Source organism: Phaethon aethereus (assembly GCF_964289735.1).
Source record: "Phaethon aethereus genome assembly, chromosome: 11".
NCBI classification, from domain to species: Eukaryota; Metazoa; Chordata; class Aves; order Phaethontiformes; family Phaethontidae; genus Phaethon; species Phaethon aethereus.
In genome coordinates this window covers 21,719,010-21,740,686 of record NC_138587.1, presented here as the reverse complement: position 1 = coordinate 21,740,686, position 21,677 = coordinate 21,719,010, and the positions used below count along the sequence as shown (strand labels likewise).

General features: G+C 42.3%; 1 protein-coding gene across 2 annotated transcripts in view; it reads left to right on the top strand.

The window, feature by feature from the left end:
• VGLL4 (vestigial like family member 4) overlaps nt 1–21,677 on the top strand; it is a gene marked incomplete at its 5' end in the record, with an annotated part of 81,813 nt that overhangs the window by 46,903 nt on the left and 13,233 nt on the right. For both annotated transcript variants that reach the window (XM_082004502.1, XM_082004501.1), the window contains one exon: nt 9,932–10,121. In XM_082004502.1, coding sequence (XP_081860628.1) covers nt 9,932–10,121 — 190 coding nt within the window. The remainder of the gene's footprint in view (nt 1–9,931; nt 10,122–21,677) is intronic.

The following is a 21,677-nucleotide window of genomic DNA, read 5'->3' as shown; positions in this document are numbered from 1 at the left end:
ACATGTCCTCCTCGTTTTCTGTGTAAATAGCATGATCAAAAGACTATCTTGTTTTCATCTGAATGGCTCGTGTAGTTTGCTGTTGGATTCAAAGTGCTTGCCTGCCCTGCACAGTTGTCCTTGCTGTCTTGCTTTCCCGCTGTAGAAGGGATTTTGGAGCCCATTTTGAAGGACAAAGGGATTTTGTTCTTTACAATGGATTCCTTGTGGGAGATGGGTTGGAATTGTTCTGACGCTCTGTGAAGATTAAAGTCTTCAATATGCTGTCCAGTTTGGCTGAAGGGGCTCTGTGTTCCTTAAGTATGTGAGTCCTTTTCAGAGAGGCTGCAATCAGGTGGCAGAAAAGCAAACCTGAAATGGAATTTTTCCCCATGTCATTAGGCCAAATGTAACTCGCTCCTTCACCTCAGTTTAGGAAGAGATGATCATGTTGGTGGCCATGAAGGCGGCAGCGGCTCCTATTGTGTGTCCATGGGCATGTGATGATTAAGGCTTGCCTCCAATCCCACCTCCTCCTGCCCCGTGGCAGCAGCTTCGGGTATGGGGCTGCTTGGCCACATGCCATATGGGGAAAATGCAGTAGCCAAGACTTCTCTGGTTTTTATGGCTTTTTTTTCTTTAATAAAATTACCATTTTGAGGTCTCTTGTACGCTACTAATAGGAACCCAACGAGGGAACTTCACGCTAAGCTTTGCTGGACTTGCACACAGTATGGTGGTCTACACCATGATCCTACTCTTTTCCAAATCCGTTCCGAAGGGAGCCACCGATGAGCGCATATCTCTTACTAACATTTTGAATATATTTGCTTTTGTATTTGTATTTTAAAAATACAGCATTTATAGCCTCTCTTGAGGCCCTTCTGCCTTCCAGGTAGGGAATTTGGGGAAAAATAAAGTGGGAATAAAAGAAATGTTGCTGGAAAGTGGAATATCAGATTTCGTGGTTCTTTTAGAAAGCTCATTTTTATTGATGCTCTGAATTTTTCCACATGTAGCAAAGGAGAATAACATGAGAAAAGGTGGTTGGGGCATGTTTATTGTAAACTATGATAAAAGCTTGCAGTGTATCTAAAAATAGGCTCCAATTTAAATAGGTGGAATATATTTTTTTTACCTTTGCATAGCATCTTCTGCTTCAAATCCTCACGAAAGAAGCAGTGCACAATTTGTTGTGTTTGATTTTAATATGACCCCATTACAAGTAAACATTTCAAAATTAATGTTTTAAGCGTTGTTGTCTTAGAACATATTGACTGTGCGTATACACAAGGAACATTGATTACCCAGTGCAATAGTCTAGAGTTTAATTTATGTTGCAGGATTATACCCATGAAATGTCAGCCATCAGAGCAGAAGGTGTTGTTTCAGACCTGAGAATCTACACTGCTGTCCACGAACAGAAACGGTGTTAAAAAAAAAAAACAAACAAAAACCAGAAGGAGAGTAGCAAATGTTTTGTGTCTACTTAGGAGGAATTACTCAAATTGAATTTCCTATTTGTCTGTCTGTGCCATTGCATGGAAATACATAGTTACAAGATGCCATTTAGTATGTTGGAATACTGCTCAAGCACCCAATCTAACAATTTTTTTCTATGTGACCTTGCTGTGACTTTGATTTTCTTTTGAAATAGATGGCAGGTCTTCTAGCTTTGGTTGTTTCTGCTAAAAGACAAGCTACTCTTTGATCGGTTCAGCTTTCCTGTCTGTGATGTAACACAGTAAGTCATTTAGCTGGGTGACGAAAGAAAGAACACCTAGATCTGGAAACCACCATCGTTTCGGAAAGCAATGTCTTCAACATGTTGACTTACAGTTCTATTTCATTCACAGGTTTTTTTATTGATAGTGTTTTTACATTCTATTGAAATCACTTTCTCACACCGATAAAAGTAAATCTTTTTGTCTGGCAACTTTTAAAATCTGCTCATCAGAAATGTGAGAGAATGCTGTATAATAGTTTTGCAAATAAATTAAAGGAAGCTGAGTTCTGATGATATATTTATTATTTAAACTTTGCATGGTGGTAGTTTTAATTACTTATTCTGGAATCATCTTCTGTATTAGGAATTACTGTACCTGTCAGCATGGCCTTTGTTTCCCGCTTTCGCAAGTGTACGTGTCCCATACGCGTTCCACTCAGGTTACAAGGTGGAAATGACAGTGTCTTGTCTTGAGACACCAAGACTGGTGGGACTTCACCTCTCTTCATGGGTCTAGCCCACAGACGCTCACCTAGAATCTTGAGAGATTTCAACTGCAAGGAGGAGAACGCATTACCTAGCGCTGAAGGAACTTAAATGACTTAATTCTGGTATTACTGCACAGTGAGTATGGTGTAGGGGTACCCCAGAACTACTTACAGTGCTTACAATGCAGTATGTTTTGCTGGGGAATTAAATGGATCATAAATCTTTTTGCTGACCAGCAAATACTAATGTCATGTTTTCTAAGCAAATACAAGATCCTGAAATTCACTGTTTTCTGCAGAAAACGTAAATGATCCTTCTCCCTTTGTCTTCCTTTCTCTTTCATCCCCTCCCTTGTTCGGAATGCCCTTGCTGGGTCACGCTGTTCTGCGCCAAATCAAGGTAGTCCGTAGCCTTCAATGTAGGAAGTACAACTAGGTGGAGGAGTTCAGTGGTCGTACCTTCGTCAGCTCATATAGACCGTATAGAGGCCCAGGACAAGCGCGTGACGATGTTTCTGTGTAGGACAGCCCGCTACCTGTCGTCACTTGCGTACCGGACCCCGCGTGACTCGGCAGGGCCGCGTGCCGCGTTCGGTGCTGGGTCGTACTCGGTAGCTCAGCGCAGCGCGACAGCTTGCCTTCCTTCTGGATGAGCCTCTAATGCATCGAGCAAACGTAAAATGGTAGCTTGTGCTAATTTTTAGTCCCTCTTAACTGACTTTAAATGTTCGATATGGGTTTTTTCCTGGGAGAGCTGGCAGGACAGCTCAGAAAGGAGTGCTCTTTGGGATACAACATTGCTTCCTGAGCAAAAAACCCATCCTCGGTCTTGAACTGAGAGAAATCCTTTTTTTGACATCGATGTTAGCAAGTATTGTAGACATGGCGGGTGCTATTCATCTGGAGGTTAGTGTAGTTTAGCATTGATTGCATTTAAATCTTCTCTGCCAGGTAACTGTAATCCTACTTTTTTTAACCATAGTTTACATGAGTACAGGTACTCTGAGCAGAAGAAAGGAACATTTTTTTAGCCTTCCAGCTCGGACGTGTGCTGCAAAAGGTAGCTAAACGGGACATTATCTATAAAGGGAGATCTGCAAATTTATAAAGTAGTCTTATGCTCTACAATTAGACCTAAGCCTGAATTCATTGCTGGAACTGAACACAGCCCCACAGTCAAAACTGTTGAGGTGTGAAAATTGGAATTTGACAGAGGAAATATTAAGAAGCCCTGCCAGACCAGAGTGTTAAAATTTATTCCATGCTGCTTTCTTTGTGGCGTTTCTGCTGCTCCTCTTCTTCCCGTGCCATCAATTTCTTGCCTACTTACCAAGATACTTTTTTGCAGTTAATTTTACATTTTTTTTTTTTTATTCAACACCAAAAATGTATTAAAAGAGGATTCTTGCAGTTGGTACCTGGTTAGCAGAGTGAAAATAATTTATTCCAATCATAGTTTAAGTAGTCATCAGCGACTTTTTACTTCTCTTGTGTCTATGCAGCCCTTTGTAGAACTGAAACAATTATCCATACAAGTCCATTTACCATACAGAGAGTACGCACATGCTGTTCTGTGCAGCTATGCTTTGACAATGTGGTGAGCGAGAATATGACCATGTAGTCCGTTTTTCACAGTACATTTGACGGAGCAAATAGTTACGGTTGGGTTTGGGGAGGCAATTTTGCCATTTTCCACCTGTCGCAATTTAGTGTTTTGTATGTAGTACAGCATTTTCAAGACCTGTTAAGTCGAAATCTGCTTTAGCCTGTGCTACTCAGCTCTGATGAACAATAATGTGTTTTTTGAAAGGATCCTCAAGCAAGCATGCCTGCACTCTGCAAGCGATACCGCTGTACCTAAATTCTTTTCTTTCTGCAGTCTTTTGAACAAAAGAGGAGGAAAAAAGTGGGTGGAGATGATTGAACGCAGAGGCCACTATTTTATGTCCTTGCTTGCAAAGTCAAGCATAATGTGTCCCTCATTGGCAGGCCTGGTCAGATGGAGGAGCCAGAACAGAATAGTCGATTTAATCACTGTATTTTGGTTTTGGCCATGGGTTTTCTGGCATACCTATCTCTGCACAGTGGTAGCCAGAGCCTGGTTCCAGGAGTAAGTACTTTTCATATGTTTTGTAAACGGATGAGAGCAGGCTTTTGCCAATTTTTCTGTACATGTGTATGCGACTTTTTTGGTTTCTACTAAATGGGCTTTTTGTCATCCTACAAGAAAGTCAGTAAAATATGTGTCAGATAAGTGAATCAGTAAGTTGGCTGCTGAAGGAAATCTATCAATTATAATAAAAACTATTTCCAAGACCTGATTTCATAGCAGCATTTTATGATTAGGCTGTTCTCATTAATACTTATTTTTTTGGTTGTTCCTGTAGTTTGCTGTTTTATTATGCTCTGCAGGTAGGCCCGTTTTATATACTACAAAGGAAATACAGACTACTGTGACTTTGTTTACAGTGTCTGGCAGACTGCTTCCCAGAACAAAATCTTATTTAGCTCAGCTCAAATCATCTCTTTTATAGAAACTGCAATCCAGAAATAAAGTAGTGGTACAAAATGCTGGTTTTGCATAAGGGGTTTTTTTGTCTGTTTGAGTGGGGTTATAGGAATATTCAGCAATTATGTAAATAAGTATAATTTATGATTGCTTCTTAGGCTATCTTTTTTCATGAACCAAAGATTCACTACTGAGGAGTCTGAATGGATTAATTCATTATCATTGGTCAAGCGAGTGAAGTAAATCTGCCTTAAATTACATACTTTTAAGATTGTCTGTAGTCTAACTATTTTACATAGATTTAATTTCTGGGGAATTTCACAATTTCAAGGATATCAATCATCTTACAATGTACAGTATGCTGTGAAGTAATACCCAAACTAGGCAGCTGACAACATCTGCAGATTAATTCTTTGGTACTGTATTGTGATTCTTTTGTTTTGATAACTTGTTTTGATGACTTGTTGAATTGAGTAATATGTGGTGACTTCCCTGCTTGGTGTGTGATATCTCAAATCATGTGATTTTTGTCCATGAACTGGAATTTTTATGCCATTTATCCCCATTTACGTTGGCACAGACTGACTTCTGTGTTTGAGATAGTGAAAGAAAACATGCAATAGTTTATAAATTCATTCCGGTCTATTTGCAATTTAATCTCACGATTGCTAGAATATAGGAATAGAAAATAAAACAGGTTTTGTTTTATAGTATCCTTTTCACATACATACAGCTTTTGTGAATGTCTTGACTTTTCAGCGGAAGTGTTTCAGATGTCATGAGGGCTAAATTTTGATCTTGGATCAGTACAGAAAACTGCTCTTGAAGATCTACATGTACTGTTCATTCCTGGGAATATCTGGCCCTAAGAACATGAGGCCACTCCTTTTACTAGTGAGAGTTTGTCTGCATGGAGGTATTGGAAAAGGTAATTAAAAATGTAATGCATGTTAATTAAAGTTTGTGAAATTCTTGTGCCCATGATTTTATTAATTGAGTGGCCTGAGGTCATGGTAATTCAATCCGAGACCTTAAAGGTAAGGACCCTGTTGACAGACACCACAAACAATGATTTTTTTTTTTTTAAATATCCCCCCTCCCAAGTTAATAAGTGTGTCAGGAATTTACTCTTGTGAACAAATCCGTATGTCAGATGCAGAACAGAAAAGTGAAATGGGCAAGGGCAGCGCTGGGACGCTCTTTCAAGGAGTTTTATTTCAATCTGTCTTAAGGTCTGTATTGTGTCAATCTTAAGTTGGAGAGTTGAAGCCTTTCATTTCTGGATTTTAATTAATGCTCAGGTTTTATGCATTAATAGTAGCCAGCAGGAGAGAGGAAATTGGGAGGGGGAATAGGATATGGTGGCCATGTCTTAGCGCAGCCCATCCTGAGTTGCTAGGTCAGAGAGGAAGGAAGCAAGCTGCCAAAATAGTGTCTATTTTTTTTTCCAGTCTTTGGTAACTCCTGGAGTTCTCAGACATATTTTAAGACTTCTCTGGTGTCTTGCTATCAAATCCACACTTGTAAAAACATGACTTTTGCTGTTGTGATGTTTGTACTGCATAGACGTTTCGGTAGGGACGCAGATACTGCTGACTGAACTGCAAGAGAAATGCAAACAGTGTTGAAGGTCCGCTGTTTACAGAGAGCTATCCTGGTGGTGTATTTGTCTGAAAAGAGCCGTGCTGGCTTTACAAACATTTAGTTTGCATGTGTTAATTTGAATCACTTTCAGTTTAGGCTCATAAGTGGTTAAAATAAAGAACATTCTTGCTGACTACATGGACTTCTGTCAACTGAGTGCACTACTGCCGTATAGGCAGACACTACGTCACGTCGTTATCGCCGTCTAGCTTGTCTGCGCTTTATCATGTTGCCTAACAGTTTTAATAAAAAAGAAAAAAAAGGAGACTAGTACGAATAGTTGTAAGTAGAACTATCTGAAAGCAGCAGATCTGGAGTGCCTTACACCAGCTGCTTACTGAAACAAAGAGAAGTATTATGAGAGTCACAATAAATGTGTTTGCTATCTCTGCTTTCAGTTGCAGCGCAGACACAAGCCGTCACAGTAATGAATTTTGAAGACTGGAGTTTGGACTTCGGGAGTTTTATAAAACACAGTTGTTTTATCAGAGTGTTGTCTTGCCAGCTGGATGATGCTAGTCTGGTTACCATGGAGTGTGGTCAGTTGGGGGAGACAAATGTAGTCAGTAAAACAGCATTTTGTGTGGCAGACTCTGCTGTGGTTTCTCCCTCTCTGGTTTAAATTCAAGTTCGGTAAGGAGGAAAGTCGTGGGGAAAGAAGTCGCCTTTTTGTGTAAATAAAAAGCAGTTTTAGCCCTAATCAAACTTAGAGGCCACATGAGAGCTCACGGTGCAGTACAAGTACAGGCTATGAATATGCGATTTATCCCCAGGAACAACGTAGGGTTATTTTTCCTCTTGATCTCACCCCGTTGTCTGGACTCTTTTTGTTCGGAGCAGTTCTCTGCGTGCCTTGCGTTGGCAGGATGGGCTGTACAAGATGCTGAGCACTGGCCGCTTGTATCTCCTCATGAGGAGGTGCTCCATGTCTTCCAACCTGTCCTGCAAGAGGACAACCTGGCTGCTCCCACCTGCCCACCCCTGCCACCTGCTAGAAGTTTTCTTAATGTCATTGATTTTGGCCCAGAGGCTCTGTGGTGCTGCAGATAAACATACCAGAAGGTAGCTGAAGGCCTTGGTGTTCCTCGCGTAATGACCACGTTACTTGACAATGAGGAAAATGCATTACCAAATTCGACAGGCTTTAATTAGAAGCCATTCCTTTCTTTGCTGCATTTCTTTAAAATGGGTTTCTTTAATTCCAACATACGGTAGCAATGGCATTTTTACCAGATTTTCTAGTCAATCTGGGTGTTAATAAATAAATGCTCTTGTTGCCATACATGTAATAAGATGAATTTTTACAAATTCGTTTAAAAGGGAAAAAAAAAAAAAAAAAGAAAATGAGGTAATTGTATAGTATTAGGCTCCTAGCCACTGTTTTGGCAAAAAAGGAAAAGCTTCTAACATACTAAATTGGGACAATGTCTAGAGATTTTTGTCTTTTGTAAACACCAGTGTTAGCTTTATGTGCATATTTAAATTGCCCATGTTCCTGTCAGGAGTTGCTCAGAAGAAGTCAGGAGGAGTTAGGTGCCTCCATGGAATTTGTAATTCCTGTAATGGAATTTTGTGTTTGAGTCTCCAGAAGTGATCTGAGATACTGCAGAGAGCAGGGTGATTGCATACGCGTGGAATGACAATATCACGAACCTTAGCTGATGAAAGTTTTATCTTTTGACATGGGTATTAACTTCTTTTTTTCAAAGATAGAAGTAAGAGAGATTCCTTGCCGAGGGAAACTGGTATGATGTGGTTTACTCCTAAAGTTTAGAATATGAATGCTACGTAGGTGGAGGTTTCTACTGGCAAAATATAGAGGCTGAAGGAAAAATGCCGGAATTTTACTGCTATGCAGATTCTTTCGTATGAGAGGTCTTTTTGATAAAAGCTGCTCTTGTGACATTCGAGTGGTTGCGGGAGAGCTTCCCAATTAACGCTCTGGTGGTTTCAAACAGCAGAGGGTCTGGATGTCTGTCTTAGGGCGCCTGCAGTAGAGCACAGTTTTTACTATTTAGAGCTGAGATGGAAAGTTCCTATTTAGATTTGGTGCCAGAGTCTTTAATAGAAATCATGACTTGTGGTATATTATAGGTCAGTGTATATTTGCTAGTTTATATTATGCCGACTAAATTGGCAAAATGCTTATTTTTACTGGTAAACATTCAGGAGGTTTTCTCCTCACTCCTCCTTTTTCCAACAAAATAGTATTTGTCGTGTGTGGAATTAGGGCAGCATTTTATAAATCATCTGCCTCGGCGATGATGTGAAAATGTGTGGTGGCACACAAAGATTTCCATTGTCGGGTACCTCAGGGCTGTAGATGGAGTTAACTTCATCCTAATTTTAGTTCTGGAAATTATGGCCATGTAGAAGACAAAATGCTCCTGGCAGTGCAGGAAAAATACAAATTTTAAACTCTAGCAAAAGTGGCTATTTCAGGGATATTACCAGAATAGGTAACCCTGGTTAATTTAGCTCCTCTCCAAGCCCCCGATGAAGCCCCACAGGCATGTTTTAACATCTTCAAATCCCTATGAACCCTAATTATGACCTGTGGCTGTAAGGATGTGAGTTCCAGTAAAGTCCACAGCTGCTGGTGAAATGCAGCACTGTGCTTTAGGCTATACATTCAGTGAGACATTTAATTGAAATGGTAAAAGTACTGTGGTCACACTTTAATGCATGCTTAGTAATGATATGTGAACGTGTTTATGCGCAAGCTAATTTGTGTCCTCTCCGGAATTATTTATACACAGCTCCCACATGCTGTGAATGGCATTTTCTGATAAGTGTTGGGTTATATAAAATTTATCATCTACAAAGTACTCTGTGACCAGCCCGCCTAATTGAAAATTTGTGTTCTTAAAATTGCAATTTTGTGATTCTGGTGCTGAGGAAGCGTGCTCTTTTGTTCATTGCTCCAAATATAGTTGAAAAGTATGGAGGACATTTAAGGACAAACTTAACACTTGCATCAGCAAGTTCCAATTTTTTCCCTAATTTTTACCTTGCAGAGTTATATACCACACAAGCTTGTTTTGGAGAGCTTTTTATAAAAGGAATAATTTGAGAATTTGAACGTTTATTCAGTTTTAGATCTTGAATATTTGGCATACATGTGAACTGTAGCCCTGGAATTTATAACCGCAACCATAAGAAAAGGAACAAAGCGTATTTCATTGCGAATAGCCGTGCTTTGCAGAATGAGGTAATGAAAGTTCAGGACTGGAATGGCAGTTTGTTAGAAGGAATGCTTCTGAATAAAAATGCTGTTGGAAAGATGCATTAGCTCAACCTTTCAGATCATCTGGGGTCAGATGACCCCTCTCATACTACCTTTTTTCAACTGTTTATTCCAGCATAAAGCACTCAAGTGTGGTTTACGATGCCTTGTTTATCTTACAACCATGTTAAATATGCCTCTGCAGACCTGACAACTGTTTGGGAAATATTTCTGCAAGAATGTTTTCGAAAGCATGCTGTAGTACCTCTCTTTTTTGTTGTTGTTTTTTGGGGGTTTGTTTTGTTTGGTTTTTCTTTTTCCCCCTGTCATGTTCATTCTCACTTGTCTTCCTCCTGCAGGCGAAGCAGCTCTAAGAGGTGAGCCCAGAATGCAGTCTCTTCCAGTGTCCTCTGCTCTAACCAACCATCGAACAGGCCCTCCTCCGATCAGTCCCAACAAGAGAAAGCTCAGCATGGACCAAGGGGATGATGAGCTAGACTGTGAAAACGACCATGTTCCTAAAATGAGTCGAATGTTCAATCCGCACCTGTAAGTGTCTTGCTTTTACTACCTCTGGTTCATAGACTTTAATGCTGTCCTCTTCATTTGCATGCGTGCTAAAATCATACTGTGTCTAAAACTTTGTGCGAGATCTTTCCTTTGTTCCAGTTTGCATAGAAGATCTGCACAAAAGCTGGTGACTTCTTGTTTTCTTTTGTTTTCATGCAGCGTGAAGTAACAGGAATTAGCCCAACTTAACTATTTATAGTAAAACATACCTATTCACCTCACCATTTCTAAAGTATCGTTCATTTGTTCTTTGTAATCCGCTTCCCCTGACTGTGAGAGCGCTCTGTACTCTGCTGCTGGGGCTGCGGAAGCGGGAGGAGGGGAAACAGAAGTGCTTTGCATTTTTCTGAGGCCAGGAGATCGTGAGCCAGCTGCTCTGTAGTCTGCCTTGACAACTGGGCAAGCTGCAGTTGTTGCTAAACATTACTTAAAGGATTGCACCGCAGCTCTGACAGTCAGATGTGGAATTTTTCATACAGGTAAGGTGGTGATGAGTTAGGTGCGTGTGTTGGGTAATCACCAAATGCCATTCTTGCTGCGTTCTCATTCCTGGGAACACAGGCCTGGCTGGCATGAAGTGTACAGGCTCAGAGAATTCCTTTCATTCTTGACTGGAGGAAGTGATCGGGGCGGTTCAGCAGTCCAGGGCAGCCTGATAGCTGTGCGCCTTTCCCTGCTGCCTCAGCTCCTGCAGCCTCTGCATTCCTCGCATTCCACGCTGCTGTGGACTGTTGTGTTCAGTCATAAGATGCGGACAGAGGTATTTATCCTCAAATAAATCACTATAGTGTTAGTCAGAGGCTGGGCTTGTAGTCTGCAGTCTTGGAATTTGTTACAAATCAGGAATCCAGCACTGAAGTAATGCAAAACAATAAAACCTCACAAGCAGAGAGAGACTTCTCATATACAACATACCTTGTTCCTCCTCCTAAAAACTTAACTATTTATAGCCTTTCCTTGGAGCTGAGAATGCTGGTATTGGAAAGAATCGTATGCTGTATTTCTGTGGCGTACATACATGGCACAACTGAAAAAATTTATGGCATTTCTGAATTATTATGTAACTTTGTGAGAAAAGGTGTGATTTTTTTTTTTAAACTCATTTGCTACTTATGAAATAAAACATAGCTGGCAGTTACGTACATTATAACACTTTATACAGTGGAGACCATAAAAGTAATGAAGTCTGAACCAACAGACTCATGTGCAACCAAGGTTCAAAACTAAAAGATACAGGCAGTTATTCCCTGTGATCCCTTAGATACATTTTAAAGCTATCCGATCTTTTCCAGTACGGTACACTTTTACTCATCCAGTATGGTACGTTTTTCCTCAATAGATTCTTTCTGTGATTTTGTACATGAAATGTGCATCTTCTTACAATAAAAAGCACTGGTTGTCTGCCTAGTGTTCATGTGATGGGACTGAATCTATTTCAATTAAACCATCTACTGCAGATGAATCGTAATCTGAAATAGCATAGGCGAGGCCATCTTTTTTTTTTTTGCTTTATTTTGTAGGTTTGACCTGGCCAAATGAAAATATCCTATCAAGTGAATATTACAGAACCTCAAACTTTTGTGATATATCTGAAATAGCTGAGCATCTACGTGTTTCAGATATATCAGAAAAGTTCACAAACCTTCTCTGAATGTTACTCCCAACTCCCTGCCACTACCACCAATGAAGTTATTTTTTCCAAATGTTTCCCCTCTTTTTTTGGATGATGACATTCTGGTTTAACAATAGAAATGAATTACTCAACCTTTATGGAAATGTCCTCAAAATTTTGTTTTGGAGATGGGAAGTTGTTGTAGAAGCTTGATTTGTTTGCACTAAAGATGGTAGATTTGGGGAAAGAAATATTTCATGGAACACTATGACGGCAGTCACACTCTAGTGACTTGGCGGTTCTAGAAGTAGAAGACCACATCCATAAGAGGTGTGGAGCGTAACGTGGAGACTAGAGAGCACGACATCTTTGGTGATAGCAAAGACATTTTTGTGATTTGAAAGATGAGGTTTAGAGTCTATGTATTTTGAACTTTTCAGGACGAAGTCCCCTGAAAGCATGGGACGAAAGAGTTGGTGATGCAAAAACTGTTCCTGGGCATAGCTGCCCCAGTCAATATTACAGCTACAGACTGCACATCTTTGCCACATAGCAGTGTTTAAATCCACACTCCTCTGGCTGAATGTCTTCAGCTATTCGCAATGTCCAGAACGGAGAGATCTTTTTCCTTTGGAAGTCAGAGCCTGGAAAACAGAAGTCTTTATAACCACGAGCAGCGCTTGTTCAGATATTTGGGTCTTTGTGATTGCGTTGGTAGAACTGTGAAGCAGTTGTATATTCATCCTCTTAACACCAGCGTATTGTGGCTGGAAACATAATTAAATAGGACAAGGACTGTGTGCTGCAGTTCATTATAAATGGTAGAACCTTTTGTTAGCAATTTGATGTTAACTCTTTGGTACCAGCACCCTTGTGTCTTTTAACTCTTTGGTACCAGCACCCTTGCGTCTAGGTCACTGTGCTTCAGTGGGAATGAATCCCTTTAAATGCTTTGGCTATTTACTTAGAAATCCAGTGATGCCAGCCTTTTGTTTGGAAATGGAATGCTCTGAGATACTCCCTCCTCAGGCGGAACTCCCTGATGTATCTTCTTTGATTAGCTTCTTTGAGTAATGGGTATGTTTACTTTTGTCATGGAAAAACACAATTATTGGAGTACAATCTCTGGAGTAGAGTGAATCAAATGCCCTGGCAATGCTACTCTGTTTCTAAAATATGCAATGGAATTCCTGTGTACGGAACAATCTATCAAAGGCTCTGTTTTTTCAGAGATAATTCTTAGCTTTAGGGTAATAAAATAATACTTGAGACCTTGTGGATTAATTTTTAAAAATCAGTATGTGAAACTTGCCTGCCTTACTTAACGGCAGTGTACAGGACTGTATCTATACAGCTTCTGTGTTTTTGTGGTCGTAGATATTGCACCCGTAAGCTCCTCACTTGGGAAAAACCAGTACAATTAAGACCTAGGCACTGTAATATGAAATCCCTTCATTTGCATTTCACGCTTTCTTGTATATCCCGCCAATGTTTTTTCCTTAAAATGCATCTGCTCAGGTGTAATCTTGCTGAGGTAAAATGTGCTTTTTGTACCCTATGTTATTTTTCTGCTGCTTTGTAAAGGAGAAGCAAGCTTATTTTAAGCCTCAAGTTGAAACATGCCTTTGTTTTCATACGACTTCACTAAAATCACCTTGATTTGCAGAAGACTCACGAGGAGCTCTATTTATGCAGGAATTGCGAGCGCGTTACGTATGGGTAAGGTGGCTGGCGAGCCGTACCAGTCTGTCTGTCCACGGGAAGCCGCTCGGGTGGGTGTGCGGGCCGTGGCGAGCGCTGCGCAGCTGACTCCGTCCGCGCGTTGCGAGGGAAAGGGGAAGGGCCGCGAAGCGCGTTGTGCCTTTAAGTGAAGGGCTCGGGCCTGACCTATGCAGTGCGGCTTTCTTGTTTGTCAGGCCGGAGGCATTTTCTCATTTTCACAGTTCAGCTGAAAACAAAGGCCTCCTTATCCTCGCGGGGAGCGCGCAAGAGCTGACATCAGCCTTTTCCCAGCGGGCGTCACTTTTGCAGTAAGAGTCCCGGCGGGGCCCGCGCGGCCCGCCCGCCCTCTCTGCCCATGGCGTTCGCTCTGCCGGGAAGCACGGAACAGGAGTAAACGCCTGAAAGAGCACGACGCTCCGATGCTTTAATTTTTTAATATATATATTTTATTTAAAAGAAAGGACGCTGGGCTGGTGGTGCTTCTCAGGCTTTTAGTAGGAGCTCGCAAATGCCTAACTCCTAACTGCTTCTGGCCAAGGGGCGGTTATGGCTCGTGCTTTATAAGGGTGGTGTGGCAGTTTTAAAAATAGGTTGTATGCTAGCAAATTGTGGGATCAAATCGCTATATTTGAGGTGAAAGTGAATGGATGCCACTGACATCTTCAGAAGATTTGAGTCTTGTGTTACTGGTAAAATTAGGTGTGAAACTCACCGTTTGAATTTGTATTGGAAGGGACTGTGATTTTTTTTTTTTCTTTTTTTCTTTTTCTTTTTTTTGGTTAACTTGTCAAGTACCTCCAGGTAAAAGTTAGCATTTTTGGTTTGGAACAAGCAGGCTTGTGAATGGAATATTTTCCTCTCAATGTCTGTTGCAATTCCTGTTTGGTTTGGTGGCATTAGGATCACGATGACAATTTCTATACTTAAATCCTCTTACGGCAAAAGTTTGCGGCTATTAAGTAGATGTCTGAGAAATAATTATCGCTTGTGTGATATAACTCGGCTTTGTCGTCTAATAAAAGAAAGGCCAGCATATGAGTAAGGGAGTTTAATGCGTTTCGCATAAGATGATGTTTAGTTTTGGACACAACTGTACAGACCCAGACGCTTCTGTTTCAAATTCTAGGTTGCGTCTTCACTTTTGTTACAGTGGAAAATCGTGGCAAATCTGATCCATACAGCCAGGCTAGATTCCTGGAGTTCAGAAGCTGCCGTTTATCATAAGTTTCTTACCATGAATATCCAATGGAGTTTGCTCACTTTAATGCCACTGTAATAGAAATTACCCCATCATGCCCTTTTAAAAACAAAACCCAATCTGTCTTAAGCTCTCGTGAAAGTTACCTGCATTTGAAGATCATAGAATAATTCGGGTCAGAGCAGGCTTCAGGAGGTCATTTCATCCACCCTGCTGCTTCAAAGCAGGGTCAAGCTGTGTCCTTTTCAAGCTTGCAGTAGCTCAAAGTAAGGAATTTTGAGTAAGATCTGGAGTACTCAATAAACGAGGCTCCTTCTTAGAGGAGGACTCCATCGCCTTCCTCCTTACCATTCCCTGACCCCAGCTGAGAATGCAAGGGTCTGCAGAAGATCGGGTCCCCGCTGTGGTGGAGGCTGGCCCCAGCTCTGGACAGGGCTTGAAAAGATTTAGAACTGAGTTGCAGAGGTAGCGTGGGAGTTTTCAGAAAAGTTCTTTGCTGCTAACTACAGCTTTTTTGATTCCAAACTTCATGTGGTATTAAGAAATATGTTTACGCTGTCATTTCATTGTGACAAATTGGAATTGAAAAAAACACCCCAAAAACCAACAACCAACACACACAACTCTGAACACCCAAAATGTCTCTCATTTGCTTGCAGGCATTCTCATTCAGTTCTCTTGGCACGAATGTGCCTTTGAAGTATTTTAGGATTAACCTGGTGTTTTCAAAGCAGTCCTGTTGAAGCTGAAATCCTCTGTACCACCAGCGGAACTGTTACAACGTGGCTCTGGTTGATTACAGTGGACAAAAGATTACTGAGCGGGTTTCAAACTGCTGTTCCTAATTTTTTTTTTTCTTGTATGCATGGCTTGAATGATGGACCACATCAATCAGATACATTTTCGTATTTATTGAGAGCACACACTACACACGATTATTCTTAGAGTGTTTCCAACAAACGTACGTTAAATGGAACCTTCAGAGATGGACTTGAAAGAGCTAATGTATCTGAGTTAATCTTTAACACTCGAGTTTTGCAGTAGTTCTTACCCAAGGGGGAATTTCAGAAAGTACTCCAGCCCCTTTCAGTTCAGGAGGGTGTAGCCAAGCACATGTGCAATGCTTGTTATGATTCAGGGCTAAAAATTGATCGGTACCTTATCGGTCCTTCATGGAAGGACCTGCTCTGTCAAAATTTGGGTGTATGTTCAAGTACTTGAAAAACCAGGCCATGTCAGCTCAGGTGCCTCCACTTGCAAACAGAAAAGTTTGGTTAGCTGGCCAGAATTCTGCTTTGATATAATGTTTTCCACCTTCATTTTCCTTCTTTTGTAAAGGAGCATAAAACTTCCGTACAGTACGTGAAGGCTCCAAAGCTGCCTTGTGGAGCACAGAGCTATGTCATCACTGTGCAGGGATACCAGCACCCACACAAGGTGGGTGCCCACTTAACTGTGGAGGTGACAGGGAGGCTGGTGCGCGCAGGAACGGAGCTCGAATCGGCCCTGGCGCTGGCTTTTTTACCCTTTTTACTTCATTTCTGTTAAAGGGAAATTTTACACGGTGCGAAGTATTGTACATCTACACCGGCACGGCATTCAAGGCCAGTCCGAAAGTCTTGATAGCTAAGCGAGAGGCAAGAAAAGAACCAGTAACGTTTGCAAACGTATTCTCGATGTATATCCTAACCATATGGAAACAAAGGTTCAATCTCACTTCTTTTTTTTATTTAACCGTTTTCCCAGATGTTTCCTGCAGTTTGACAGATGTGCCATTTACTAGAAAGTTGTGCTCTTGAGAATTGGAATGTTATGGACACGGTTGCTATAGACAATGACTCTGTAAGGGTAAGATCTGGAATGAAACGTTACATTAATTTCTAGTTGAACAAGTAAATTCCACCCCCCACCCCCCCCGGCTGCAAGTGCGGGGCTGGACGCCCTCCTCTCATTTTCCCGCACGCTGCAGCGCGCTGCCCGCCAGGCCGGCTGCCTCTTAACTCATTCCCGCACAACTGCCGGGCGCCGGCGCCGAGGAAATGGCGTTGTTTCTCAGCGGGGGAAGGCGGAAAGCGTTCCTCGGGCTGTTTCTGACCGTCTCTACGTTCCAAGCGAGGGCCCTGCTCGGCAGCCGGCACCTCCCCGCACTTTCCCGGGTTGCCGGTACCCGACCCGGGAGCCGGAGGAAGCAGAGGGCAGGCGCGCGCGGCCCGCGGTGCCGCCGACTCCTCGCTGCCGCTACCCCAGCGCTGGCGAGGGGGGCAGGGAGCCGATGCACCTCATGGCGGGCCTGGCCGCCTTCCAGCGAGGCGGGGCGGGCGCGCGGCGCGGGGGGACTCTTATCGTGACGAGGCGGCGGGGGCCGCGCTCTGGGCCGCAGCCGCTCGCCGAGGCGGTGAGGCCCCGGCGGGCTGGGGCCGGGGCGGGGGCCGGGGGGGAGGCGGCCGCCATCCTGCGCCCGGGCGATGCTTACCCTGAGGTTAGTACCGGGCCTTGCGCCGCAGCCCCCGCGCCCGCCGCCTCCCAGCCGGGCGGCGGCTCAGCTGGGCCCGGCTTAGGCGCTGAGGCGGCACCCTCCCCCCCGGGTGCTGCCAAGCGGCGGATATGGCTCTCGTGCAGGATTTACCCCGAAAGAAAACGGCAAGGGGCATAAAAGGACTTTGCCGCCATTGAAGTCTAAGGTTTCGGCCTCAGTTACGTGACCGCTTCCCCCAGCGGCAGACGTTGCTGGAAGCCGCTGCGCTTTGTAGCTGACCCGGCGTTGACCACGTCGGAGACCCGCGTCTCGGTGGAGACCCAGCCGTGCTCCGAATTCTTACCTGACGCCCGTAAGGCTGTCAGCAAACCCTCGCCACGATTGCGCATCCAAGGTGTAAACGCTGTTCCTAAGAGAAGGAAGGCAGAGGCGAAGGCCGAAGGCAGAGCGCAGGTGCCGCTCGCGGGCCCTGCCGGCCTGCATGTGCTGGGGAGCCGGAACTGGCGCCTTGCGTTGCACCGGCTTGGGCGCAGGATGCCCCCTTAGCAGGAGAAAGAGGGGTGGGTTGAGTTTGGTGAGCCATGAGAAAAACTTTCCAAAACATCTGGGGAGAAGTCTCGGCACACGCTAATCTCTGCTTTGTGTAGCTGTTAATGTGGCACAGATGTGCAGTTGCTGCACATCGTGGGGGAGTCGCACATGACAGTTGAGTTCAGGCCGAGGCAGAGGCGCCTGTCAAAGTCCTGCCTGTAAAGCTGTCAAAGTTGTTCGTGGTGTATGTGTTCGCGCTGGATGGACGTGGCCCACTTCTTACCTGAGCGATAAGGAATGATGTTTTGTGAAACTTTTTTGGTAACGTTTTTAGTCGCTAACTTCTAGTACTCATAAATCAGCCTTTTAAAAAGGGGGGAAATCAAAACCCCGGACATTTTTGCTTGTGATTTGCTTTTCTCACTAAAGTCTTCCTTAAGCCAGAAGTTGCTGTGAGAGGGATACTGTTGACTGTAGAACCTGTTGGTTAATTAACTTGGGCGCCTGAACTGCAGAAGTACCCTCTCAGCTGCTTAACTGCTACTGCTGTGGTTGGTCTGGTTGTCAGCTTTTCAAAGGCATTATTTTACCGTATTGGTATGAACAGTTGTGCAAAATACAATGAAGCTGTTATCGTATTTATAGTGCTTCTAGAGGTTTCAGTAATTCAGGTTTTATTAGCAATTACAAACAGTTTCAATAAACTTATAATGAAATGTTTATTCCTTTTATAAAACAGCCTGTGAAAAAAAAAATCTCACTTCTTAAAACCAGTTATTTGAACACCATTCTCAGTCTACAGGTCTAAAAGCCTGGGTTTTTTTAGAATTTTTGAAATTTCTGTCTGAAAGCAAATTAATGTACTTTCTCAGCTTTCCGTGCTCTGCGTCAGTTAATGTTACATTGTGTATCTGACAGGTAGAGACCACAATTTGTAAGCTTTAATCATGCAGGCCCCTTTCCCTCTTTCTCTTAAGAACTGTTGAAGTTGGAAAAGAAAGCTCTATAATCTCTCCTGACAGTTTGACACCGTTAATTCCAGTACTGTGGCCTTACTCTCAGAGACTGGCTTGCGTTGTTAAAGCTCTTACTAAATAAACTTGCCATTCTCACGTTGTTGGTATCTTTTACTTCCCACATCACCTGGTTGAAGAAAATGATTAATCTGCTCTTCTACTGTAAGGTTTTACCTGATGCCCTCTTTTTTGTGATTGAACTAAATAAAATCCCATAAACTTCTGAGAATTTGGGGTTCACAGATTGACTTATGCTGGTACCCACCTTTACAAAAATAGTTGCATGACAGGCATCAAGTGATGAATGAAAGTATTTTTTCCAAATAAAAAAGTAGAAAATACTGTAAGGAACAGCCCAGAGAATATGATAAGAAAATGTAACTGACATTTTTTATTTCCTCTAACAGTTCTGCACAGTTTCACCACTGAGTTTCAACACCACCAAGTTTTCCCAGAGCCTGCAGAACAGACCGATGTACCCTGGCAATATTGAGCACACATGTATGTGGCTAATCTTGTTGCACTAGGACATGACCCACTGCTGTGTCTATTTTATGTGCAAGCTTTCTCCTGACATTGGCCCATAGTTTTCTCAGTGTGGTCATAAATAGTTTTTACAGTATTTCCAGTGACTCAGTATAAAAGGTTAGTTGCATGTGCCAAGTTTGACTTCAAAAGGATGTTAATATGGCTGAATTATATAAGGCTGCACATGACCCAGCACATGAGTTGGTAGAACATAAGAGGAAACGCCTGCCAGAGGTGCTTTGGGTGGGCATTGCAGTTGGGTACAAATTAATCATTTTATAGCTGCTTCTGAATCTTTCCAGTAACCCCTCTGACCTTCTAGGTGTTTTCATGGGAGCCTCTTGGCTCTTTCCTTATACTGTCAGGTTTTCCATCCCGCTTGTTAGAAATTTGAGGGAAAGATTGGAGTGTCCCTTTAACCTAATTTTTTTGTCATTTGCTTTTCTGGATGTTTTTCCCCTCCAGGCAATTCAAAGTGCCTTCCCGACTTGAAACAGTTCAGACTCCTGCACAGACACTGTTAGTTTCAATTCCAGCGGTGACTTGCCTTTCTAGAGCATGTTCTGTTTGTCCCAGTAGCTCTGACCTGCTCTCCAGATGTGAACATTGGCAGGCTCTGCTCTGTTTCACCGGCTTCATTTGAGTTTCTCAGAACAAGATTATTGTGCCTTCAAGCACCCAGATGCTATGTTGACTTCTGTGTAGTTTGCTTTTGAGCTAGAAAAGAAACCTTCATTGTGGGTCCTGACTGGCAACTGTAGGATTGAGTTTCTGGTGTGCATTGGTATGTCTGAGTTTTGCAGTTTTACTGAAACTATCTTCGTCAAAAAGTGCTCTCTGTAACTGTAGGAGCAGTGTCTTCTAAAGACATCCTCTGCAGAGCCTTTTCCAGCTTCTGAAATGTTCATGTCTTCTGTCTTTTCGTCTCCACAGCTGGCAGGAGCAGTTCTTCAACTTAAGCATTTTTCTAGTGTGTTGTGCAGGTTTTTCAAAGGCAACTGGAGCTACTGACATTCTTTGAAGAGAGAGTTACTGGGAAGTGGCTGAATCAGATAAATCTCAAAGGTTTGGTTACTTCTCCTGTCTCCTTTCCAAGAAATGTGCTGTTCCTCTGACAGGCTGCTAGGCAGTACTTAGAACAGGGAAGGCAGTGATGCCGTGTTGCAGGTTAGAGGACCAGAAAGTCTCTCCGTCTCTCCTCTTTGGCTAACGTGGTTGGCAGGAGGCTGAATATTTTTTTGTCCCCAGTCCTTGAAAAGTAAGTCACAGCTGGTGGGAGTTGTACTCAGCTGTTGGTTTCCACCTAGATATATGTAAACAAAACTTTGCAGAGATGAAAGGGGCTTATGTTTACACTCCAAAAATCATAGTGCATTTTAGGAAACATTGCAATGTCCAGCTATACCTGGACGCTTGTTACTGTGGTAATACTGAAATGCTGGAACTTTATATTGTTCTAGCTCCACTTTTTGAGCCATTAGTGACTTTTTAAAAAACTTACTTTTCCTAACAGGCCAATTCATATTTATAGTTACCTCAGAAGAATTAATGAGATCACTTGCCATTTCAGAATTTTTCCAGATATTTATTGTATGTTAAAATGTTGTTGTTTACATCTCAGGTATGGCCTCACATAACACCTCTTCAAAAAATTACGGTACTTGAAAATGAGCCATCACGGGTACCACACAAAATGAGAACCTACAGGAGGTTTGGAGTCAAGTGAGCAGGCAGTAGAAGTACAGAGCAGAGAAATTAGTGGGTGAGCAGAGGTTCTGGTTTGTTTTTTGTTTTGTTTTTTTTGGTGTTTGTTTGTTTTGGTTTTTTTTTCTTTTAAGTTGGATTACAGGTTCTGATTTTTACAGGTAACCTGTAGTCTGTACCTATTGCAGTAAGGTAACTTTGTCATCATTTCTGGATTGTATATGTATGCATGTGTTCCAGCAGGGACATAATTTTTCATTTAATAAATCCCAGAGTTTTACTTACGGAAGGAATGAGTGACTGCCATTATAAAGCAACCGGTGCTACCTTTTAAAACAACCCTATGATTGTTGGAGCAAAGATGGCCAAACATCAAAAAAAAAAAAATCCTGTGAGAAAAATAAGTAGGCTCTGAGATTGTGTTAATTGATTTTACTGTACATTAGATTTAGATTTCAGTTTTGTGGGTTTGGCTTTGGACTAAGGTCTTACATCATGCGGTTCTCTGGCATTCTTTCATACTTGTGAATATTAAACCTTCAGGAAGGGAAGCTCTTCTGTATCTGAACATTTTTGCTTGGTGCAGGCAGGCAGGAAGTAATGGGACACTCCTTTATGCCTTTCACAGCTTACTATTAATTTATTTCTTTTACTGTGAAATCTGTTCTCCTGGTTGATTACATTTGCAAGTAACTATCCAGTCCAAGATTTTTATCTCTGAAAATCTTGTTTTGGTGAGGCTAAATAT